This window comes from Neovison vison, chromosome 3, assembly GCF_020171115.1.
Source record: "Neovison vison isolate M4711 chromosome 3, ASM_NN_V1, whole genome shotgun sequence".
In the NCBI taxonomy this organism is placed as follows: Eukaryota; Metazoa; Chordata; class Mammalia; order Carnivora; family Mustelidae; genus Neogale; species Neogale vison.
In genome coordinates this window covers 131,518,317-131,544,661 of record NC_058093.1, presented here as the reverse complement: position 1 = coordinate 131,544,661, position 26,345 = coordinate 131,518,317, and the positions used below count along the sequence as shown (strand labels likewise).

The window sequence follows — 26,345 nt, the reverse complement described above, 5'->3', positions numbered from 1 at the left end:
CACGGACTTTTTATACAGATATTTGTTTTATTTCAAAGGTGGTAATAGAGAGCATTTGGGAAAGAGTATTTCTATTTTTTTTAAGATTTTATTTATTTATTTTAGAGAGAGTGCACTTATACATGCAAGTGGATGGAGTGGCAGATGGAGAAAAGGAAGAAAATCTCAAGCAGACTCCCCACTGAGCATGAATTATACTGCAATAGTAAAAAAGAGTAACTGATTCAACCTTACATTTATAAACACCAGTAATATTAATTATAGGTAGATGATAAATTTAAAATATGAGATTAAAATAATACAATTTTTGGATTCAAAGAGAGGAGAATATCTTCATGATTTCCAGGGAGACATTACTTTTAAATAGAACTCTTAAAATATGAATAAAAGAGTCAATACATTGGATCACATTAAGATTAAGAATATTAAGAAATTCTGAGGTGCCTGCGTGGCTCAGTCAGTTATGCATCCAACACTTGATTTTGGCTCATGTTAAGATCTCAGAGTCCTGATCAAACTCTGTGCTCATCAGAAAGTCTGCTTGAAGATTCTATCCCTCTGCCCTCCCCCGCCCCTGCCTCGGGCATGCTCTCTCTCCACTCTCTATGAAATAAATAAATAAATCTTTTTTAAAAAAGAAGAAGAAGAAGAAAAGGAATATTAACAAATTTTATTCATAAAAGACCATGTAGGACATGAAAATTAGGCATAGTATGAAAGAAAATACTTGCAACATATATGACCAATGAAGGGGTCATATCCAGACTATGTAGTGAACTAAAAAGAAGCAATAAGGAAAAGATAACCCAATACAAAAATGAACAAGTAACTTGAATAGGCACTGGACAGAAGATTATATCCAAATAATCAATACAGATAATAAGATCATTCAGTCTTCTTATTACAAATTCAAGTTTTGATGAGATAAGATAATCCACATTCAATTATGGCTAAAAGTTAAAAGATTGACAATAGCAAATGTTAGTGAAGATGTGAAGTAACTGGAACTCTCACTCTTATAGTGGAAGTGAATTTTGTACAATAAGTAGTCTGTCATTACCTAGTAAACTGGAACATATGCATACTCCATAACCAAGCAATCCCAGTTCTAGATACGTGCTCTATGGAAATGCTGTACACCTCTATCAAGAAACAGGGACTCAAGTATCTAATATTTGCTAAGAGCCCTAAATGGAAAGAAACTGAATGTAATTCAGCAGTAGAATGGAAAAATAATTTAAAATAATCATATAATAGAATATTTCAATAACAATGAATGGCCTACACTACACATAGCTACATGGATGAATAAATTTTCAGGGAGGAAAAGAAACCAAACACAAAAGAATAAAACTGAAAAATCAACAAGACTAACTACAGTGTTTATGGATGCATATTTAGGTGAAAAACTAAAAACCAAAAACAAAAACAAAAACCCAGGAAGTTATTGCCATAAAAACCTGGTTAAATCAGAGTGTGGAAATGGAAGGGGGTAGGAATTGAGGAACAGAAAATCCTAGGATGCTTACTATGTTCTAAGTTTTGATTAAATGGTAGTTACACTCTTGTTTACTTTCTGACACATCATTGAGCTCTAAATATTTTATCTCATTTTTTCTATACTTGTTCCTTACAACTAAAAGCCATGTAATAAAAATATGAAAATATTACAATTATATTTCTTAGAAATGTTATTTTTAAACATCAAGATATTCTGAACCTTGTTTCAGAATATTGAAATGTTGAACACATGGTAATTATATAGTGCATATCTGTTAAAATATTGTGTTATCAAGATATCAGACCAGCTTTGAACTCATTATCTTTACCTCTCAATTTTTTAACTGAAAGAACAATATGCTAGGTAATAAGATTATGACAAGTGGTTAAGTCAGGAACAGTTTGGTGTTTACATTTCTCTTTCGATCCTGCATGTTGATTCTGAATTTAAATGTGTCTAAAAAGGGAGCCTAGGTGGCTCAGACCTTAAGTGTCTGCCTTTGGCTAAAGTCATGATCCCAGGGTCCTGGGATCGAGCCCTGCATCAGGCTCCCTGCTCAGTGGGAAGCCTGCTTCTCCCTCTCCCATTTCCCCTGTTGTGTTCCCTCTCTCGCTATCTCTCCCTCTTCCTGTCAAATAAATTAACAAAATCTTAAGAAAAAAAAAGTAATTTAAAAAGTGCCTGAAAGATACAAAATCTTAATGCAAAATGCAGATCATTTAAATCTGTTACCACTGGCACAGAATATCGAAGTTGATTGATTTCTTGAATGATAGACAGACAGGAGTTTGTACTGTTGGAAGTCTTCCATCTTTGACCATAATTTACATGGACATAATGTCCATCAATTCATTTATTTTTTAATAGAATCACAAGATTTCACAGTTGTTAGCTTCTGGTTTGTTTGTTTTTTTAATAAATGAGCATGGTGATTTTATTTTTATGGGCTCTTAAAACATTACTTCTTAAAATCAAAATCAAAGTTTCAAAAGATTTCCTATAAAGCAGTCCATCAGGAGTTACAACTTTGATCTAATGAACACACTTTAAAATCTGAAGAGGTGAAATAAGTGAATTCCTATAGAAAGGATTGAAACAAGCAGAAAGGAGGAATTTTTCTCTTGTGCTCAGAAATGCCCTATATTCAACCTGCCTGCCCAAAAGTGTATTTGTAGATTCAGCCTTGAGTTTCTTATGATTTTTGTCCTTGATATTGCTTGTGTTCACCAGCACAAAGATGGCACATAAATTCCAAAACTTGCCTTTATCAGACCATACATAAGAAAAGCCTATCTTCACATACCCAGGATCTTATACAATGTCTAGATTACAATGTTGCCTCCTGTGGTACTGTCAAATCATTTTAATAAGTGTTGTAAAATATATCTGTGGGGCGCCTGGGTGGCTCAGTTAAGCATCTGACTCTTGATTTCAGCTCAGGTCATGATCTCAAGGTCCTGGGATTAAACCCTCCTCAGTAGGGGGTCTGCTTGTCTCCCTGTCCCTTTGCCCCTCTCCTCTTCCTACTTATGCTCTCTCTCTCTCTCTCTCTCTTTCTCTCTCTCTCTGTGTGTGTCTCTCTAAGATAGATAAATAAATCTTTTTTTTTTTTTTAAGAATATATACCTAAAGTGCTTGTATGGAAGTTTCTCTCTCCAACAACCACGTGTATTTCTGGCACATAGTAGGCACACACACACACACACACAAATGTGCTTATTTATTTGAAGATGTTTTAGCCTAAGTCAATTATTTACTTAAAGAATGAGTTGGGTTTTGTTTTTGTTTGGTTTGTTTCTATCTTAGCTTACCTTCTCTGCAAATGGCAGGGGCTCGATGAAGTACTCACCAGAGATGCAAAGGTAGCTAGCTATAGATCTGGCCCAAACTGAAGACAGAAATAAACAGAATTAAACAGATGAACATATGGGGGAAGGGGGTGAGAAGGGGCAATAAACCACGCGACTCTTAATGAAAGACAATAAAGTGAGGGTTGATGGAGGGCGGTGGCCAGGGGATGGGTTAAATGGTGGAGGCATTTAGAAGGGTACTTGTTAGAGAGATCACTGGGTGCCACGTAAGAGATGAATCAATGAGGTCTGCTTCTGAAACCAATATTGCACTGTATGTTGAGTAACTAGAATTTAAAGGAAAACTTAAATTAGGACAATATAGATTTCAAAACTAGGCGAAATAATGCTTCGGTCATCTAAACCAAAAGCTAGTGTCAGTCACTTTCTCCAGCCACACGGTGACATTGCATGCAGGACACGTGCATTCTCCAACCACAATAAGCATTTTATCTCTCTGTCTTGACACCAGTCATCCATCAGAAAATGCTAATTATATTAGTTCTTTCCTAAGCTGACTCCCTTGGAAGGAAGTGTTTAAAAATGCAGTGGAAGCATTATTATGAATTTACTTAAAGTATGAATTTCATACATTTATTGATGAGAACAAAAAATAGAAAAAAAAATCCACCAAAGAATTATTTTTCTTGTGTGTGGAAAGACAACCTAAAAATAGGTCTTTAAAAATCATGTAGACAGCACTGTCTTTTTAAGTAGTATGAAGTGAAAGGATCAATGAAAGTTTATACTCAGTAGTAAGAATTGTATGTATCCTGGATAAAACCTGTTTGCTCTGTCTTTAAACCTAAAAGCTTAATTAATGAGAGAAATTATAGACTGCAGGGGGTCAGCTCGAGGATACATATGATTTTTGGAATAGTATGGTAACGTGGAGGAAGTTGAAAGCTTCCTTGAGAAAGATAAGGTGTTGTTTCCAACCCCTTTTAAATGGAGATCTTAATTTAATTCCACCTCATAAAATGAGATCATGTTTGGGTCTATGTGTCACTTTGGGTCACTGTTGAAGAGCACTGAGACTCTTAATATGTTCTTCAGGGGAGAAAAATGTTGCTTTTACACCATTCACACTTATACCTTTGAACTTTGGGTCCATATTTATAAAAGAAGGTATTTTCCTAGTAAGTTACTATTCTTATCTTCACATGAGCACCTTCAAACAACCTAGCAACAGGTCACTGACATAGATGTCAGCAGTACTGAATGTTAGCCTGATGTCTCAGCCTATACACATTTTCCTTTGGCTCTAAAGCTAGGAGGACATTAGTGACATCTTCTCTCCAAAATGCCCATCTCCTAGTACTTCTCTCAGAGACTTAACATGGACTGGTCCAGCCCGATATTTCGAATTTACCCAGCATCCAATTAAAAAAGCATGGCTCTTGAGTTTCTCTGCCTAGTCATTATCACAATTTTCTGGAGAATTCTTCAGCCTGCTCCAAAAGCTCATTCTCCTGTGTTTTTCCTGGCCCAGGATAGAAAATATTTGGGTAACATTGTTGTCATATTCTGTTTGACTTAGCAAGAGCCAACCCTCTTGCCCCAAACACAAGATTATGTGGCACCAGTGTTCATCCAAATAAACTCCATGACCTAGCTCGAGATGTCCTCCAAGACAAAGCCTTGGTGTGTTTAAATTTTGTGCTGTCTTTCTCTTAAGATTCTAGTCCACAGAAAATTTTTCTTCTGCTATCTAGTTCCGTCTCTTTGGGTTCTTATTACATAGTATTTTTTAAAATTTCGAATTTTAACGAAATGCCAAACGCAAGATCATCTGTTGACATACCTGGCCAACAAACTTTGATGCTAGGGCTAAAGGGCAAGCTTTGGAGTAGGCAACTCATGCATGCCAAGTACTGTACTTATTATTATTATCACTAGTGTCAGTAGTGTCCCCATCCTTCTTATTATGCATCACAGCAAACTCCTTAGATGTACTGCCATTAGTATCCTCGTCTTATAGATGAGAAAATGGAGTGTGTGAGAGATTAAATAACTTGTTATGAATTATGTTTGGGCCCAGCAATACAGAAATTATCTCCTCTAAGGATTTGGGGAGAATTTGTTGTAGGAATTCTTTAAAGAGAGTGTGGGGGTGATTATGGAACAAACATATGGTGGTGGGCATCCCAAGACTAGCAACAGAGAGAAGCTTTTATCTGCTCCGTGCCTGAGGGAACAAGGAAACCAGAACCAGAGGGAACGTGGATCCCTGGGGGATGGAAGCTTGCCAAAACCACAGTGTGGAGACGGAAAGGAAAGGGTGGGGGGAAAATATCTCCTACTCCCTCCCACTGTCTTCTAGGAGTGCCCCACTTGGGCCAAACCAGAAGGCAAGCAAGGCTGGGTTTATAGAAGTCAGCTTCTCAAGGCACAATGCCAGACAGAGGCATCAGAAAAAGGACAGAGACTGTGTATCGGTACAAATTCAGAGGAATCAGTACCTTCAAGGTCACGCAAGTCATTATGAGGACATCCAGAAAAGACATTCCTGCCTGAATCCAGAACTCTTCTTTTCAACTAGAAGATGTAAATGGTAAATGATTAGACTATTTTCTTTGACATGTCTTTGCATTAACAGCAAAAGACTTCGTGTCTCTAAAGTTAAATTCAGTCATATTTATGTTGATTGAAAATATTCATAACAAATATGCAACCAAAACATCTAAAATGACAGCATGGAACCCTAACAGAATATATGTCGTTGCTCTATTTACTAGTAAAACTGGTTCGAGTGAACCCTGCAATAACATAGAAACTAAAGAAATAAGAAATTCCCGCTAAAAAAATAAAAAGTTGTTTTTTTACTCTGTGCACCAACGTAAATTGCCATGTTTTAAATAGAACCCCAGAGAGGAATCCATAAAGTCACCCAAATCAAAAATTAGAAACTAAGCCTGTCCATTTATTCCAATCCTGATCAACTGTAATTTTTTTTTTTGCATTTTCTACTAAATATTCAGCAAGCTGACTATAGGTATAGTAATGGGCTATTTTGCCTGCCATTCTAACTACATCAGCTACATGGTCTGCTGCTCTAAATATAATGAAACTTGTATGGGGGAAGATAGCACAGCCCCTGAGAACAAAAATGAATTTCAAAAAAGGCAACATTACCCGAGCTATACAATCAAAACCTTCCACTGCCAGAGAATCAGGGTGAAAAATGACCTTTACATGAGCTGGTGAAATAGCAAAGTGGTTTTCGTTCCCTTCTCAAACATGGTCTGTGTTGGTGGAAGCAGAAGGCAGATTTCCCCCGTGGAAAGCTGCCACTTCACCAGGGGAAGCTGTTTTTCACGGGCAAATTCTCTTATGGGGACAATCGCCGGTTTGACGGAGCACACATGGGGGAGTGATTGCTTGTCAGAGGCCGCGTGGGTCACAGTTTGAGACCAGGAAACACCATCTCCAAACACAGACCGCGCAGCAGCATCCGGAGATAGAGACGAGGCCGAGGATATTTCAGCAGCACAGCAAGAGGACATTTGCCAAGGAAGATGTTTCCGTGTTGGTCTCCAGATACCGAATGCTTTTGTGAAGCCATTCCCCATAATCACATTAATAGTATCTTTCATTTCCAAGTACTTGACAGTTTCCAAAATGCTTTCGCATTTTGATCCTCCTAGCAATCCTATAAAGTGCGTAAGGCCAATACTTTTCTAGGGGAGCAGCTGAGACTCGGGGGTCAGGGGACTTCCAGAGCAATCAGAGCTGAGCCCGAGCCCTTGGGCTCCTCATCCCTATTTCCCAGTGTGGCTCCTGCCTCCCGACACGTCCTCTTAGCCTGGCACGTTCTCCTTCCCTCTGTTAGCCAGCCCCCCGCCCCCCGCCCCGTGCCACTCCGTGTCTTAACCCTGGTCTCAAAACCTTTACCACTTCCATTGACATAAATTGGAAAGAAACAGAAGATGTGCTTTTCGATTCTCTTGTTTTCTACCTTGCTTATTTCCCCTCCCCTTCCATTTGTAGGAAAACCTAATTAAAGTAGCAAGAGAAATAACTGTGGGGAACTGAGATGAGTAATCAATCCCTTGGTGGGAAAAAAAAAGAATAGTATGAATTATATAAACAGAAGATAACTTTATAGCTCTAGCATTTAGAATTGTAGATAACAGAGCAATACAAAATGTTATATAATTGAGATTCTATAAACATCCTTATATGCAGTAGGAAAAAAAAAATGAAATCATACAGATACAACTCAGCAACAAACGATCTTTTTGTTCATGGAGAAGATGGCATTTCAGTGAGCCCTTCGTGGAGCTTTCACAACCCGCGAAGCCGAGAGGAATATTTTTCACAAGATTGCTTTGATCCGTGATAGGTATTTACAGGAGGCAGCCGAGGGCTCTGACCATTAAGAAAAATAAAATAAAATGCATACTGCTTGAATCCCCATTAGGACTCAAGGGTAAAAGGGTAAATTTCTCTCCGCTGCTTCCTTCATGGCATTTTTATTCCGTTCTGGACCACAGTTGGTGCCCGGCGGAGAGGGCAGAAAAGATTCGCAGCAAACCCCACCTCGGGGCCTCCCCAGTCTGTCGCCCCGAGCTGCGCAGGAGGCCGGGGAGGGTGCGCCGCGCTCACGCGTCTTCTCCCTTCCTCTGCCTGGCCTCGCAGGGAAGCTGGGGAGCCTGGGGGGGGCCAGTTCCTAAATTAGCTGCTGCAGGCGCCTTGACCGGCTCTGGCCCCAGTCGTCCGGAATGCGAAGTGGGCGCGTCTGTAATGAGGGTCCCTTATCCCCCTGCCTCCTCCTGACGCACCAGGAACCCAGGGTCCCCCGCGGACCCTCTGGCAGGTGACATCCACCTGCTCACGACTCTCACTTCCACAGACTTGCAATGGCCCCTCCCGAAAATCCAAACTGTGGTTCTAGAAATACCTCTCAGGGGCCTAAGTAAGTAATTTCATTCCTACCAGCAGCCTCCGGTCTCTGCAAAGTGCTGAAGTAACAGTTGGAGAAGTTTCTGGAGGGATGAAGGGGATGGCTCGGGCCCAGGCCTGGAGATGCGGTGACCCGGCGCGGTGGGGCGAGTCGGGGCTCCGGGCAAGGAGCCCCCAAGCCCCCTCGTGGGTTTTCCAAGTCGCCGCCTGTCACCGCGCGGCCTGCCCTAGGCCGGGCAGGGTCGCGCTCGGTGCCGAGGGACGGATGTGGAAGGAGCGACCGGGCCGACGAGCTGTGGCCCCGCGGGAGGGTCTGCGTCCTTCGCCGTCCGCGTCCCGGTTGGTGGAGCAGGAACCGGCCCGGGGCGCGCCCCAAGAACACTAGTGTCGGACTCAGGCGTGCAGAAGCCACAACCTGAAGTGTTCGTTTGAAATACAGAATCAGGGGCGCCTGGGTGGCTCAGTGGGTTAAAGTCTCTGCCTTCGGCTCAGGTCGTCATCCCAGGGCCCCGGGATCGAGCCCCGCATCGGGCTCTCTGCTCAGCGGGGCGCCTGCTTTCCTCCCTCTCTCTGCCTGCCTCTCCGCCTACTTGTGATCTGTCAAATAAATAAATAAAATTATTTAAAATAAATAAATAAAATAAAATACAGAATCAGCCCCCATCGCCTGAAGCCCTGTGGAATCATCCCATGAAGTAAACTCGGCCTCACATGAGACGAAATGGAACCGAGCGGAAAATGCAGGAAGAGGCGACAGACCCTGGCCGAGCCCCTGCCCCCCGCTGGCTTAAGGCGCCGAAGGGGCGCCCTTGAGAGTCCCACCTGCCTGTGCCTTATCGAGGAAATGTGGTCAGCCCACTCAGCCAGGGCTGTGGGCAGGATGAGCAAGGACAGATCCTTCTAGAATGTTCTCTGAGGATGGGAGTCTGGAAATAATCTTCGCATCGTGCGGTTGACTCTTCTCTCTGCTTGTTCTGATCTTCTTTCTCTCCCTCCTCGCTCCTGAGGCCTTTTCTGCCCTGAGCCTTCCACCAGCTTGTTCACTGGAAGATGCTCCTGTTTGCAGAATTGTTGTCTCGGCTCAGTCCTTGTTGATTTTTACCACCATCTGACTCACTGACCTTTCCCACGCATCGTGTGTGTGTGTGTGTGTGTGTGTGTGTGTGAATTTGCTGCTTCTCTTCTCTCTCTCACATCCCATACTCTTTCTCCATTTTCTTACCAATATTAATGCCACCTGAAAGGTTGTTTTTGACTCACTAACCCACACTTCTCTAACTCCATGTGTGAACGGTCACGCCAGAAAGGAGTCCAGCACTCACATGTGCCTTCCCTAGGGACCCTCCTCCTCTGGCCTCTCCTGACATCCAGGCCACAATGGCCGTCCTGGCACAGATGGAACTCTAGGCTCAACATCTAAGAATACATTCTTTTGGTTTTTGGCTCTTTCTGTGGTTTTCTGTCAATGGCAAGAGCCTCTTCAGTAATAACATCAGAATAAAATGCATTCATTTTCCTCCATATCCTCAAATGACTGTGGAAGCGAGGAAGGACATGGCGGAGGAACTGGAAAGAGTGTGGCAGAAATTTGAAAGACTTTTCTCTGTAAATGAGCGGAAAGCCTATAGAGCTGACCCGAGGTCTGGGTAATGTGAGATCACAGGAAATAAAAACCTTTGCCAGTGAGTTTCACAGACAAGAGACTGAGGATGTTGCTATTTGAAATTGCAACTATTTGCCCAGGATGACTGGCTCTAAATTTAATACAACTCAGTTGAGCAAAGAGAGTGGAGATTTTCTGATATTTTTCATATAAGCCCCCTCCCAATGAGAAGGAGGTCATTTTAACTTGCCATTTTAAATTTTCTTTGGGGGATGCATCATCTTGGTAATATACTGGTTTCCTCCTCTTCTGTTTTATGTAGTTTGAATAGACAGCTGACTTCCCTGGCCTTAGGTAGTTAAGGAACCTCAGATCAAGACCTGGTCTGGTTTGCCCACATTGATATCTGCTAAAGCTATCCATTTGGCCTTTTGGGGGGATATACTGGCACTTTTCACTGGATCCACTGATCAAAGCATTTTCCTTAATCGTAGAATGCTTATATCCTCTTCTTCAATCCCAGTCCTCTGCCCAGAACTTTCTAGATGCTCTGCCTCTGAACTGAGGCCTATGGGGAGTCACAAGTGTAGGGTCATTGGCTCAATCTAGATACCAACTTATTAATTCCTGTCTTCTCCAGAATGTCCATTCAGATAAGAGACATCAGGGTGTGTAAGGCTCACCCAGTACCTTCTCTTGCTTTTCTTTTTCCTACCATCACCCAGGTCTGGAAGGAACAGAGCCCTCTCTTAAGTCCTATCTCAGTTTCTTTCTAGCCAGGATATATAATAAAACTCAGACTTGGCGGGGGGCAGGAAATAAAAGAGAAAAAAAAAAAAAAAACAACTTCAGACTTAGTCCTCTAGACCTGACTTTTCAAAATTTATAAAAACCTGCCAGAGTGACTCAAATCATACTCTAAATTTCAGAAGCAGAAAATTGACTTCGTATTTCTCTTGCTGTAATAATAGTACTTGAGGCAAATAAAAACCCATGGCAGATTAGGGGGAAAGTGCCCGTGAGTAATGAGGTGCCCTTGAGTGACCGATCTTGAGGAGTCTAGGGCTGTGTTGGGGGAACAGAAAGTGGCACCTCTTGGGTGTGGTGGGCAGTAGTTTCCTTCTCTTTTCACCACACACTGACTCAGAAAGCAAAAGTCTGTGGAGATCCCAGCAGGACGAACTGGAAGGGATATATCCCTAGTGAAGCAAAACTGAAAACAGAAATACATTCCCCTCATAACGTCTAGTTTTCTCCATTCTTTGCTCTCCCAACCACCCACATGATTTTTGTCACGTCAGAAACATGGATCCCACTCACCGCCCACAAACACCCAGAGACAGGATGTGGGATTTCCACGGGCACAGGGGAGCGCTGGCAGAGTTCGAAGACGGAGATATGCTGGCTGGACTAGTCAAGTGGGGATGTCTCACCATCTGCAGTGAGCCAGCTGGCCACCCAGGAGAGCTGGTGGTGTACATTCTAGTCCAAGTACAGGAGAAGACTAATGTCCCAGCTCACAAATAGGCGGAAAGAGTGAATTCTCCATCATCCCCTTTTCTTCTGTTCAGGCTTGCAATGGATTAGAGGAGGCCCACCCACAGTGGGGAGGACAATCTGTTTCACTTGGTCTACAGATCCAAATGTCAATCTCATCTATAAGCACCCCCAACACACACACACACACACACACACACACGCAGAACATTGTGTAATTCAATGTCTTGGCACCCTTTGGCCTAGTCAAGTGGGCACGTAAAATGATCCAACACACCTGCCATGAAGAGTGGGCTCTTGGCTCTCTAAAGGTGATTTCAGGATGCGAGGTAGATAGTTTGAGTGAGAATTTCCAATAGCAGTCATGGGACTATTGAAGCTCAATAAATGACAAATTGCCCCGATCTGAAATGGGCATAACTGAACTTTGATATGACCTGCAGGTTCATGCCGGAGGCCATGCCCCTTCTTCCATGAACGCCTGGGCAGTAGCAGGATGACTCTGTACCTTCCCTCGCTTAACCCTTGCATGGAAGTAATTAAGGAGAAGTAAAAGTACCCAAGTAAGATTGAAGAAACACAGCACAGTAAACCATGTTTTAATGGTATTAACCACCTCTTAAAACACAGCAATTACTAAATGGAGTTTAAAGCAAACTACTTGCTCAAATGGAACTAAGTCACAGCTTAGCGAGGAACTTCTGTCTTTGAAAGAAGACCTTATTCATCATGTAGCCAAACCTTCTAACTTAAAAATAGCAATGCAAAATCCAAACTTAGGTAAGAATAGGATAAGTAATATTTTTTTTTCATGTAGGAAACTTCCATTTCTTTACCTCTTTTTTGGAACGTTCAATACCCCTATCTCTTGTGTCATTTGCTTTGTTCCATGACTTGGTGTATGTAGGAATCTAGAAACTAATTGAGAGAGATTGGAGGAGAAGGTGGATGGGGGAGGTTGGTAGGGATGGAAAACCTGCTCAAACAGGTAAAGCAATTATATTCAGCTTGCCTAAGTCAGAGTGACTAAGAAGTCAGCTTCCCTAAGAAATCCTGAATCATTTCTGCTTTGTCTAGATTTTTAAGATGTTCTTTCCTTTCATGTCTTGTATTAAAAATCTAACTGGGAAGAAGGCATGTAAAATTAGGAGTGCCAAAATACGAATATATACCTGATTCGTCAGGGGAAACACAGAGATGGTTGGTCAGTCCTTAACTAGGATACATCAATATGAACCTTGATGAGCACCAGACTCTTAAACCTAAGAAAGTCAAAGATACCAAGGGAGAACATAAAAGAATTGACACTTTTATTTATGATGGGGAAATACTGGTTCCATTTCTTAGCTTCTACTTTCAAGGTGACTCAAATGATCTGTTCACCATATTTTTAATTCAGATTTTTTTTTAATTTAAGTCTAATTGACACACAAGCTTACACTGGTTTCAGGTGCAAAACTTCGTGATTCAGCTTCACTACACATTATGCTCTGTTCACCTCTGTGACCATACAACACCGTTAGAATAGCATTGATTATATTCCCAGTTCAGATTTTCTTTTAATATTTTATTTATTTATTTGATACAGAGAGACACAGCGAGAGAGGGAACATAAGCAGGGGTAGTGGGAGAGGGAGAAGCGGGCTTCCTGCAAAGCAGAGAGCCTGATGTGGGACTCGATCCCAGGACCCTGGAATCATGACCTGAGCCAAAGGCAGAGGCTTAACTGAGCCACCCAGGCACCCCTCAATTCAGATTTTTAAAGGAATTCAATTTAAAGTTTAAATGGAGTTTAAAAAGTAAGGTTTAAAATCTATTAACCTGGAAAGATGACATTTGACATTCTTCAAAAAAAAAAAATTTGATATGCTTCAATTCTTAAAATTTAAGTCAATTCATGTTTTCACCATGGCACTGAATTTTCATTTCTGCTGCAAAACAAATGAAAAACCTCAAACATATATTCACATCCTTTGTAATGCCCATCAGTATTTACCCTCGGTATATCAGAATGATTGAGTCATTTTACTGGGTGGCTTGTTTTGATAATGGCAATGAAAGACTAAAAGTTATGCTGTGTCAGTGATCTGTCAACTAAAAAACCTATAGAGAAAATTTTAACATAACCAATTCACTAGCTTTCAATCTCCAAAGCATATTATTACGTTAAGTATTTCATATAATCACCTACTCACGTGCTGAGTTTCTAAATGAAGAGGTAAATACATATGAGAGTAAAGGCAACTAATGAGTTAACTTTTTTTTTTTTAAGATTTTATTTATTCATTTGAGTGGAAGAGAGACAAAGAGCACAAGCAGGGGGAGAGGCAGAGGGAGAGAGAGACGCAGACTCCCTGCTAAGCTGGGACCCTGACCCCAGCACCCTGGGATCATGACCTGAGCTGAAGACAGACACTTAACTGCTTGAACCACGCAGGAGCCCCTACTTTTTTTTTTTTTAATACAATTTTTAAAATATTTTCCAGAAGCTAATACAGTGCCTGACATGTGATTGGTGGATGTCCAAAAAAATGTCAGTGAATGCATAAAAATAACCTAAAAAGAAAAGACAAGATTGTAAGGTGAGAAAGTAAACCAATATAAAATCAAGTATCGTCTTGCATTTCTTTTCAGTTTTGGCTACACTTGAAACACTTTCCTCTCTAGTCACTTAAGACACTGAAATTATCTTTAATTTAAAAATTACCTTCATTAACTATGTTTGGCATAAAAAGAGAATAAAAATGCAATTTGTAAACCCTGATTACAGACTCTTTTGCTCTGAAGAAATACAATGATCTCATTTTTAGGTTCCTCTCAAAATGGTGAAGAGAAGCATAACTCTTCTAATTCAGTGAGTAAATATTAGTAACTTGCATGTTAAACTGTAAAAATTTCCCTACATAGCCTGGCAGTCAAATTCACTTTAAAAGGGAAGTATAATTTCTAAATGACAGAATTTAAGTTTTCACTTGACTTGCTTTTGTTATTACCTCTCTCTCAGACAAATCGGCTTGAGTCTATGTCAGTAGCTGTTTCGTGGGTTATACACCCAGCCTCCCCCAAAACAGTTTCAAAAAAGAACAGTATACGTCAGCCAGGAATGTAAGGCCGATCTCTGTTCTCTTTGCGGTGGTCTGGCCCTGCTCCATTCAGAAGAATATACTAACGCCAGGGGATTGTTCTTAAAAAAAAAAAAGAAAATTTTCTCCTTTATGTTTCATTTTGGTTTTTCATTGTCAGGGACCACAAAATCAATACTTGTCAAGTCACCATCATACTGATAATTTTCAGTCAATTCAGTCCACAAGTGAATAGAGCCTTGGGTGCTTTTTGTGATTGGCACTGGGGGTTAAGGATGTCAAACTCCTAATTCTCAAGGCGTATCCAATATTTTTCCAATAAAGCCACCAGGAGATATGTATACAGGATGAATATAAAATTAGCTGTAAGCCTTTAAAAAAATTTTTTTGCCCTAAACCCTCATAAACATCTAATGTAGCAATGTAATAAGGATAATAGTAGAACTTTGTGATCATGCGTTGAGGTAATTAAAGAACAACTAAAGTGTTATGACTTACTCTACATCTTCACCTGCTAGATTTTTCAGTTCTAAATTTTTGAGGCAGAAAGGAAGGTAAGTAGAAAAGCATCTTACAAGTATCTCTTTTTAAGAATTTACAAAATTTGGGGGACACTCGATTGACCTTTGCATTGAGTTGAAAAAGGGCCAAAGGAAAAAATGTAAAAAAAAAGTAAATAAAATAGAATAAAATTAAAACTTTGAAAATATTTGAAAAGATGAAAGTAGTTTAATTAATGTGATGGTGATTTGGCCATCACAAGTGGAAGACTTAGAGAATCTTCACACAAATCTGTACACTCGAGATCATTTAGATCAACTCTTTCATTTAAAAAAATTAGTTTTATAAAGGATCAGAAATGTAAGTCACAAAGCTAATTTTCAGCAGATCCTGACCTAAAATCAGGATCTTCTTAAAGGATCAGGTTTCTCAACTTGTTGGAGGGAAAGCATTGTATCCCTAAGGTCCCAACAGTGAAATCAACCAACAGCCGCCATATGTATTGAATATTTGGAGCCATAGAATAATACCGTCAAGAGGCAGAGAGGAGGGCAAATGTTCCACCTACCTTCCTCCTTACAAAGGACTTGACATGAATTGGGGAGTGCAGGGAGGGTTTCATTGTAATTCACCTGTTTTATTGATTAATTGACTGATTTATGGGCACACTGTGGAGAAATATCCTCAGGAATTTGCTTTGACAGAAAAGGAACAGCCGCAGAGAAGGAGAGCGCACCTTCAAAATGTGTAACCCAAGCCCTGTGCCGAGTGCTAGCTTTCTCTCCTTTACAGAAATGTTCATAATTAAAGAATTATGCATGCCTTTCTGCTTCTCATCTTCTATGAACAAAATCGAGCTTAGCAATAAGGAGCTTTCCTCTAAAATCATGGGTCTGGGTTCAGACACTTAAATTTCAATGACCTTGAGCAGATTCCTTCGCCTGCCCTCTTAGGATGGCATTTTCTGTAGGGGGAAGCAGTGAGGGCCTTGCGGGTGTTTGAGGCTCAGTGAGGTAATGCACAGACTTCAACTGACCAAGCCTGGCCTAAATCCTTGCCCCCTGGGGGTTAGCTCTTGTTGCTTCAATCGTTGCTGTTATTTCAATTCATTAGAAACTGGAACTCTGCAACAAAACACACACCACACCCCACCCCCCACACCCCACCCCCGTTGTCTTGAAAATCAGATCAGATGTCTGTGCTACACTGGAAACAGATTGTGTGTGTGTGTGTGTGTGTGTGTGTGTGTGTGTTTCAGTTGGAGGGGAGGCCCCAAATGATCAATACAGTATTTCATAAATTTAGCAGCAAACTTGTAATTGCTAAGTGACAGACACTCAGCTAGGTACATTTTAAACACTACATCTCCACCAAAGTCCTGTGAAAGTACTCTGACCCTTGCTTTCAAACTTAACATTGATTTTAATTAATTCAATCCAATTAATAAATTAATGGCACTTCTCTTTTTTAACGTAACCATTTACATAAAGAACTCTTAGTGAGGGGTGCCCGGGTGGTTCAGTCAGTCAAGCATCCCACTCTTGGTTTCGACTAAGGTCATGATCTTGGGGTCCTAGGGTTGCCCTTCTCAGTGTGGAGTCTGCTAGACTCAGTCTCTCTGCCCCTCCCCCCAGCCCACTCATGCATGTGCCCTCCCTCTCTCCCTCTTTCTCTAAAGAAGAAATAAATCTTTTTTAGGAAGCACAGTTACTTTCTTGTGCATTTGTCCAGTTTCATGTACACGCAAGCGAAGACATACTTCTCTTTATTAAAATGTTTGTCCAGTATACATATTACTCTCACCCTTTTTTCATTTAGTATTGTGTTTTAGTTATCTATTTTAATAGTAGTAGTGACAACAGTACTACTATTTAATGAGTAATAATCATAACATACACTGTTTTAAGATTTACATATATTGATTCATTTAATATTTAAACCTCTGAAAAAAGTACTGACATAATATACCTATTTTATAGATGAGAAATTATCAGGTGTTGTGAGTTCCAAATATTTTTCCTAGTTTTTATTTGCCTGCTCATGTGTATGATATCTTTTTTATTTAAAAAAAAAGTTCTTTTTTCAGGCAGTCATTCTTTTTTTTTCTTTTGTCACCTTTTGGCTTAGATCATAGCTTGAAACTCCTTCCTCCTGAGTTTATATAGGAATTCTTCCCTATTTTCTTCTACTACTTTTTTTTTTTTACTTGCTTTCTCTGCAATTTATGTCACTGGAGGCAGAGACATGGATCCAGTATTTTTTCTAACGACCAGTGTCCATCACAGCTTCTTGGAGGGTCCAGTTTCCCTCACAGACTGGAGATGACACTTTCCTTCCGTATTTACCTCTCATATGATGCGGATCTGTTTCCAGACTTGCTATCCGATTGCTTCTGTCGTTTGTCCATTTGGCTTGCACTTTCTTACCCCAGATCCAAGTCGGACTCACCAGAGCTCATAGAGAGAAACTTCAGCTTCTTTTCGCAGCTGCTAAAAGGAAAGTGGAATGCCTGCATTGTTAAAGGACAATAAAGATTAAACCATTAATGGAATAAAAGTGTTAATTGGTTTTAACTGCTCGGCGGCGGAAAGGCTGTGCTTTGAAGAATTTCATTACTTTCTATAATTAAACATTAAATTTTAAATACTGAATAGATACACCACGGGGTTTTCAGGAAAGTGCTCCTGCTCGTCTCCATTGCTGAGGGTTTAAAATTTTTGTGTGCATGGTGGGTAAATATTTGGTCATGAAATATATCCACAATATTGCAAAACTTACACTGAGAATGAAGTCATACAGCTTTGAACGTGGACAACGTTGCCAGAGGTAGACAGATTGTCTATAGTAAAATTGCATCCAAGGACCCACAGATAACTATTCTAAAGTATCTATGTTCACTTTTTTTTTTTAAGATTTTATTTATTTATTTGATACACAGAGAGAGAGATCACAAGTAGGCAGAGAGGCAGGCAGAGAGGAGGAAGCAGGCCCCCTGCTGAGCAGAGAGCCCGATGCGGGGCTCGATCCCAGGACCCTGAGCCAAAGCCAGAGGCGTAACCCACTGAGCCACTCAGGCACTCTCTATGTTCACTTTTTAAAAGTAAAATATTTCCATAACTTTTGTTTGGGTGAATTTCTTTTGCTTGTGATCTGGAAAAAGACTGGGACTTAAAGGCAGGAAAAGGAGGGCATCCTTAATAGCTTACGTGGTACGTAGGGCATGTCCTTAAGAGATTTGCTTCCCGGGGACCCTCTTTTAGAGCTGTCTCTCCCCTTTGAGCAGAACTGGGAGAACCCCGCATAGCGGAGCCCCTCATTTGAGGTTTTGTTTCCTGTGAACACAGACATTCATTCACGTCATCTCTGGTTGGTCCTTATTAGAACCCAGCAGAGACTAGTTATTTGGAATGACTGTGGAAGTGAGTGGCGAGATGGGCTAGAGAAGGAGAGGACAAAGGGAATTTGCAAAAGAGCCATCGAGGGGTGTCTGGGTGGCTCAGCTGGTAAAGCGTCTGCCTTCGGCACAGGTCACGATCCTGGAGTCTTGGGATCGAGTCCTGCATGGGGCTCCCTGCTCAGTGGGAGTCTGCCAACCCCACAGCTCATGCCTCTCTTGCTCTCTCTCAAATAAATAAATAAAATCTGGGAGGAAGGAAGAAAGAAAGAAAGAAAAGAAAAAGAGGGAAAGGAAAGGAGCCTGTCAGAAAATACTAGGATTTTCTTGGACTCTTACTCTGTGGAACCCTATTGACAACATAACACACGCCGGCTGCCTAGAGTGGAGGGACCCCAACACCACCCGCAGGCTCGGGGTTTCCCTAGGAAGACACGGGACTCAGAGAAGGCGATGCTGCTCATCGTTAGGTTGCTGTAGTGAAAGTGCAGAGAAGGAAGGAAGGCCAGAAGGGACAGGCTCAGGCTTCCAGGAACTCCCCACCCCCCCACCCCCCCGCCACCCCAGTGCCAGGGCAGTCACACGGGATACACTTGTCCCCCCCATGATGGTGTGTGAAAGACGTAACCGGGGGAGCTACAGCGAGCCTTACCATCAGGGTTTTTCCTAAGGATCGGTCACATGGGCAGGCTGAGTCACTCGACTCCAACCTCCACGAGAGCAAAGCAAGCATCATATTAGGATAAACTCATCCAGTCATACTGGTACAGCATGGCTCAAGGCCTCAGACACACAAAAATTCACTCTTATCAGGCTGCATATTCCCAACCAAGACTCACAGAAACTGGCCAAGGGGACCGCCCCCCCTCCCCATCTCCCTCCCACGTCCACCCCAACCCCCACCCCCCAGCCCAAACACAGGCTTTTCTTCAGAACATGCAGGGTTTGGGTGCCCGTGGCCTGCTGGATTAATCCCTCCGTGACCAAATGGAAACAACCTTGTAACCAAGTCTTTTTGCCCCAGTTTTATAGATAAGGGACTGAATTGGTAAAACAATGAGTCCTGGTCAACACCCCCCCCGCCCCGCCTCCCCCTCCCCGTTACCTCCTGTTGGCCCCGCCCTCCACCTGCTAGCACTTACTACAGGTAAGTGTGTTCTTCTCCCAACAATGCCTGTTTTCCCCACTCCTTGTAGAGCCTCGGAGGCAATGAGTCGTGTATACATTTCTATCCTTTCCATCCTCAGGCTCAGGACAGTGCCTGGCTTACTGTACCTGCCCAATAAATATGGGATAAATGAACATCACCGGCCATGACATGATGGTTGACATCTGTGCCTTTTGACTTTTGGATCCTATACTATTCTAATGTCCCCTAGGTCACAATGTCAAAAGCAAAAAACAAAACAAAACAAAAGAACACCCTGGAATTTAATGTGTCAGTCCTACTTAGAATTTTTATGAGGCTCTGGTTTGTTCCTTAAAGCCGAAGGAAACTTAGAGAGGATATTCTATGACATTCAATTTTTGGTAAGAAAAAATACAAATTTTGTGAAAACACCTTGCTAAGTAGAAAGAGAGCTAATGATTGTAATTGTATATAAATTTCCATCAAATTCAGTTTGGAGCCAAGACCGACATAGAGTATCCACAAGGTCACCTTTTCTGCAAATAAATGCAATCGCGCATGTTAGTAAGGGGGGTTAGGCTACTCAGATGCAGGTAGCACCTCTGTCTCGGCTCTTCCCAAGTTAAGGAAAAGGTTCTTTTAGTTTTTTTGTTCCTTTTGTCATGATCTTTCTTTTCTGACCTTCAGTGTCCTATGTCACTGTCTGAATCTATACAAACACAGCTTCTGATTATCCTCATTTGGGCCCCGAGTGTGATCTCTGTCTCCCCTTCAATGAAATGGTGACGTGTAGAGTTTGATATGCCTGTGCTTCCCAAACTATAACGTGCAGAGGAGTCATCTGGGGTCTAGGATACACAGTTCCATTCCGTTAATCCAGACAGGCCCCAGTGAGGCCGGGGTCGCGAGTCTGTGGACCACACGTGGAGTAGCAAGTCGAAATGACTTCATCTCTCCCCATCTTCTCTAGTACCAGCTTGCTCCCCGAAAACTCTTCAGACATCTCAGAAGGAATAAATATCTGTATCTGCTTCTTATGAGCCCCAAGATAACGTGTTTTAAACACTAAGCAGGGAAACCTAAGCTGTTTGTTCCAACACTGAAGACGAAAGTCACTAAGTAAGAACTAATTTTACCGAAGGCGTGTGAGCAGCTTGGCTGTAGATACCCACGTTGAAGAAAGACCATCTTTGACCGCAAATGTCTCCACTTTTTAAAGCGAGTGTGTTTTAAGGCCTTGTTTGATGATCCAAGAAAGGCTGGAGTGGACAGGAGTCTGTGTTTCAGAGGCTGGAGAAAATCCCCCGTAAGCTTCTACACCCTTACGGGGCAGCTGAGTCCCAGGAAGTGGACAAGGGTGGACCCCCCTGTCGGTGACTGAGTAAGAAATGACAGTCGGTGTCTTCAGCATCTCGTCTCCGAGGAGTCCCACGCGGTGCTTTCACAGGACAAGGAGCAGAGCCCTCGTCGGAACAAGCCGGCCCTCCACGTGTCAGTCCCTGCCCCGCTCCGACTGGTGGACTTCTGGACTCCTCTGAATTAACAAAGAAAGCTCATTTGTTTCACTTTGTGAAAACGCTTCATTTTCCCCCCAGACTTTCCATTTCATGCTGTGTGAATTTTATTAAGATCTTTTTCACAGAAGCTAAGTGCTAGCTCTATGGGGCCCTACGGGATAGCTTCCGTAGCCTCTGTGATGTCTGATGCCTCTTGAGACATTTCTTTTCCACCGAAAACTCCTTGGAGAGCCATAGAGAAGAATGCAAAGTCTTTTTGGTGCTGGAAGACATAGTTTGACCTCATGAACACCTCGTGCAAATCTTTTGATGTTCTAATCTGAAAACCAACGGCACAGCGTTCCAACCAATATCTGAGTAGATAGCATCATACTGAGAGTGCGTGGGTCTTTCTGAGGTCTCCAGTTATTTTTAAAGGCTGGCTTAAAGTATTAAATTAGAAATATTTTTCATCGTAGCATTAGTCTTTGTTAATAAAATTAACCAAGAATCCTATTGCCTTACAAGGTGTCAGTGGTTTTATTCCAATAAAGCGATGTTTTAAAAGGGTAATTATAATTAAATAATTGAAAAAGAATTTTTATTATAATTTTTTTCCCTCTTGAATGTACATAATAGAACTTCTACCGTTATTATATGCTCTCAGAAATGACCTAGTAATCGCTGCTAATAGTCCACCAGATAAAAATACTAAAATTAAATCACTCTTTTCTCTATGGTGGATATTTTAGATTGGTCTTTCAACTGTCGTAAGGATCTTGTGAGATGAGTACGGTTATTTGTCCTATGTTAGAAAGGTGAAAGGAGGGGCGCCTGGGTGGCTCAGTGGGTTAAAGCCTCTGCCTTCGGCTCAGGTCATGATCCCAGGGTACTGGGATCGAGCCCCGCATCGAGCTCTCTGCTCAGCGGGGAGCCTGCTTCCTCCTCTCTCTCTGCTGCCTCTCTGCCTACTTGTGATCTCTCTGTCCAATAAATAAATAAAAATCTTTGGGGAAAAAAAAAAAAAAAAGAAAGGTGAAAGGAGGAATAGGCAAGTTATTTAACTTGTCCCAGATCACACTGCTGGTAAGTGGCAAAGCCAAAATTCAAGCCAAATATCCTCACATCCAAATCGGGTCTTCTTTATGCCGGGGCATTTCTTGGATTCACAAGATCTGCTTAAGGATCGCTCGGTTTAAATCCCAGCTTCAGCCTGTGTGTGCAAACCCATAAACTACAAAATGCGTAGTCTTCTTGGTGCCTCCAAGAGCAAGTATAAAATTGAAGATTTTTCTTAAGTTCTTTACATTTCAAGCGCTCTCGAATCATAGGAAATAGTGTTATGATAACACAAATGTGAAAATCCTTAAAGGAAACAACTACTTGTTTGTATTCATAAGACAGGCGAGTGCTGCAGCAGTGGCTGAACCCACTTGTGTCTGTTTCTGTCCAGGGTTGTGAACACTTCATTTTTAAAATTCCAGACAGACATGGGTTTTTGCCCTTCGTTCCATCTCATGAACCATTTAAAGATGTGCTTGTTGGTTGGTTGGCTCGGTCAAGGCTGAATCCACTTCCCTAGCTCCCGTGGAAGTCAAGGAGGAGGGGGACACAGGGCACGGGCATCTTTTACATGGAGAACTGTTACGCACTTGAACACATGAAGACCCATCTCTTTCCCTATCTCTGTTCTCACAGAATGTGTGACACAGGAGAAGGACTATTCACTTTTCAAACAAGGGAAGGAGAAATGATCTATCAGAAGGTCCATTCCGCGACACTGGCCATAGCTGAGCAACACGAAAGATTAATGCTAGAAATGGAGCAGAAGGCCCGGGTAAGGCTCCTTTCCTCGGTAACCTAACAGCTTGGAAGTGAATGTCGCTGAGGTCTGGTGCACATCATGTGTCTGTGGGCCCATTCACGTCAGCACCCTGGTGTCCACCCCCACCCCCACCCCCGCCCCAAGCGCTCACCCCACGTACCAAATCCCATGTCTCTAATGCCCTATTTAGCATATGCCCAAAGAGGTTCTTTGGGGCCACGGGTAAGGAGCTGTGTGCTCCATATATCTCCCCGTGACCTGTTGGCACAGTTACCTAAAGAGGGCTGGGGTGCATAGAGAGTGAATTACGAAGCAGTGCTCCCTGCATATCTCTGCATAGAGATTCAACTGGGGGGCCAAAATATTTGGGGGGCCAAAATAAGCAGGGAAATTTAGTTACCCCCAGAAAGGATTCTACTTTCTTTTTGTCTTTGTTTGTCCTAGATTCTCTGAAACGTCTAACACTTCCTGCACGTGTTTCAGAGCCAGTCATAAAATATTTGCAGAAGGACCTTATACTGTTTCCCAACAGTATAAGGAACTATACTACAGCTTTGTGGTCAAGCTAAGAAATCATTTAGTAAAGAATCTGAAACCACAACTTTTACACGTAGTTGAGGAAAAATTATAAGTGTTGCTACTAACTTCTTGGAAAGGCAAATAATGGGGTGATTATTGGTCATAATCTTAAAAGATGACCATTCTTCAAGATTTATGGAGAGGCATTCGATTTCATTAGTGAGGGAACAGGTGGAGTTTGGGGACATAAGTGGGTTACTCACTGGAATGACACTCATCCTGTTCCAGTTTAAAGATGACAGAGTTCTATATGTAGTACTACATTTGTTTTGATTTTTTAAATTCTCCATTACATAATGTTTTTGACACATACAAAATTATCATTTAGGTATAACAAAACAAAAAGTAATTTAGCAAATGATCTTGTTATTCTTAATGCATTTCTAATTTTGCCAATATTACATACGCATTTTTATCTATCTAGGAAGGGCTTTAAAGAGTTTTCCTGGAATACCTGGGTGGCTCAGTTGGTTAAGCAACTGCCTTCGGCTCAGGTCATGATCCTGGAATCCTGGGATCAAGTCCCGTGTCAGGCTCCTTACTCAGCAGGGAGCCTGGTTCTCCCTCTCCCTCTGCCTGCTACTCTGTCTGCTTGTGCGCTCTCTCACTCTCTCTTTCTGTCAATTAAATAAATAAAAATTTTAAATAAAATAAAACAAAAAAATAAAGAGCTTTCTTAATACCTCAGTGTGACAAGTGAAAATCAGGCTTTATGCAGGACAAAGGGCCTTTCATAGGGATGAATGAGTGGCCTGAACATTAGTAAGATTATTAATATGATTGTGGGATTAATTGTAGAAACATTAATAAGACACTGGTGTAACTTAGTCTCCTAGAAAGATTTGGGTTAACTGTAAACCATTTTAACAGTTATCTAGTTAATATGACATTTATCTAAGGGCTTAAATCAGTGAGAAAATATAACTATCAAATTCCAAATTATTTCAGAATCTACTGATGTTTGCAACCAAAATTTACAGTGCCATGTCACTTGCTGCTAGTTAACAGTTAACAATTAACTACACTTAACGGTAGCTTTATTTATAGCTGCTCTGAACAGGCAAAAAGCTTATGGTACAGCTATTTAATTGTATTGTTGTGAAGGACATGCCAAGAGCTCTTTGACAAAACCATATTGTCTGCTGTAAAGGAGAGCACTGGGTATGTGTCCTGAGTTCATACCCCATTTCCACCACTTCCTGGCTCTTATCACCTTGGGCACCTTGGAATATTAACTTCTAAATGTTTCAATTTCCTTTATCTGTAAAATGAGGATATAATAGTCCTACTTCTTTGGTTGTTATGAGGTACTTGTGCATTCAAATCTGTAAAGTACAGAGAATAGGCCTGGCACATGGCAAGTACCACGAAAAGGTTCATTATTACGGTAGAGATCCATCTGTAGCAGTGATTTTGAATAATTATAAGACTTGCAATGTTTGTGAAGACTCTTAATTGTTATTCCCAACTGTCGCTACATAATATCTTTCAATCCCTTTCAAGTATGTCTAACAATCTTGTGCCAAAAAATTTGCAAAACAAAATTTAATTCGCATTTGCTATTGATGCTGTCGTGGGTGATAAACACGATAATGTCCTGTGCGGCCGAGAAGCATGTCCCCAGAGCCGAGCCAGGCGGTTGCTGTTTGGGGTTCAAAACCAGCCCTGCACTGACTTAGATCTCGGGCAGTCTACCCCTGGGGGTGTGGGGGTTGCACCATGGGGTGCATCAGGGACCCGGGTGCTCGGAGATGGAAAAGTGGGGCAGGTGTTTAAATAGCAGGTTCACCAAAGAAACCACATATTTCTAAGAATCACAACATCAAAGACCCCATCCGTTTGGTGCACACATGCAAATAGAGCATCTGATTTAATTTCTAATGCAATCGCACAGCTATGCTTTTCTCTGAAGGTTCGGACTCCTACGATTATTTCCTGCATTGTGCATTCTTCAGAGGAAGCCGAGCTGGTGTTTTTCAGACAGCATGCTACCAAGACCTGACAACTCCCCCCATTCCTCACATTCTGGGACCCTAAGTAAACATTTCCAGGGCTCCCAGACATAATTTTTACTTTTTCTTTTAAGAGACTGCCTCGACATGCGCAAACCTCTTTGAAAGAAGAAATTCCAACGACTATGAAATAGTAGTTAAACACCCTCTAACGTTTCGTTTGCTTATTTAAGGAAAACAAAGGCCTGTGCTATCAACTGGGCAGAAGTATAGCTTGAGAGCTAGAAAGATAGCCCCGAACTTCAGATATAAAAACGAGGCATCTTACTTATTACGTGTTTCCTACAAAATCAGAAGGTGACGCTGCTCGTTGGCTTTCCAGTTTTAAAAATGGTCCGTGTCAGATTGTTCAGATAAAGGACTAGTGTCCAAAATCTATAAAGAACTTAACAAACTCAACACCCAAAGAACAAATAATCCAATCAAGAAATGGGCAGAGGACATGAACAGACGTTTCTGCAAAGAAGACATCCAGATGGCCAACAGACACATGAAAAAGTGCTCCATATCACTCGGCATCAGGGAAATACAAATCAAAACCACAATGAGATATCACCTCACACCAGTCAGAATGGCTAAAATCAACAAGTCAGGAAATGACAGATGCTGGCGAGGATGCGGAGAAAGGGGAACCCTCCTACACGGTTGGTGGGAATGCAAGCTGGTGCAACCACTCTGGAAAACAGCATGGAGGTTCCTCAAAATGTTGAAAATAGAACTGCCCTATGACCCAGCAATTGCACTACTGGGAATTTACCCTAAAGATACAAACGTAGTGATCCAAAGGGGCACGTGCACCCGAATGTTTATAGCAGCAATGTCCACAATAGCCAAACTATGGAAAGAACCTAGATGTCCATCAACAGATGAATGGATCAAGAAGATGTGGTATATATACACAATGGAATACTATGCAGCCATCAAAAGAAACGAAATCTTGCCATTTGCGACAACATGGATGGAACTAGAG

General features: G+C 41.7%; 1 protein-coding gene across 2 annotated transcripts in view; it reads left to right on the top strand.

Annotated features, from left to right (window-relative positions):
* DOK6 (docking protein 6) overlaps positions 1–26,345 on the top strand; it is a 372,760-nt gene that overhangs the window by 265,522 nt on the left and 80,893 nt on the right. The window contains exons 6-7 of one of the 2 annotated variants that reach the window (XM_044242828.1): positions 22,658–22,796; positions 25,276–25,530. In XM_044242828.1, the coding sequence (XP_044098763.1) occupies positions 22,658–22,796; positions 25,276–25,365 (229 nt within the window). In that variant the 3' untranslated portion in view covers positions 25,366–25,530. Of the gene's footprint in view, positions 1–22,657; positions 22,797–25,275; positions 25,531–26,345 lie in introns of those variants that run through there. The other variant, XM_044242827.1, reaches the window with a different exon arrangement.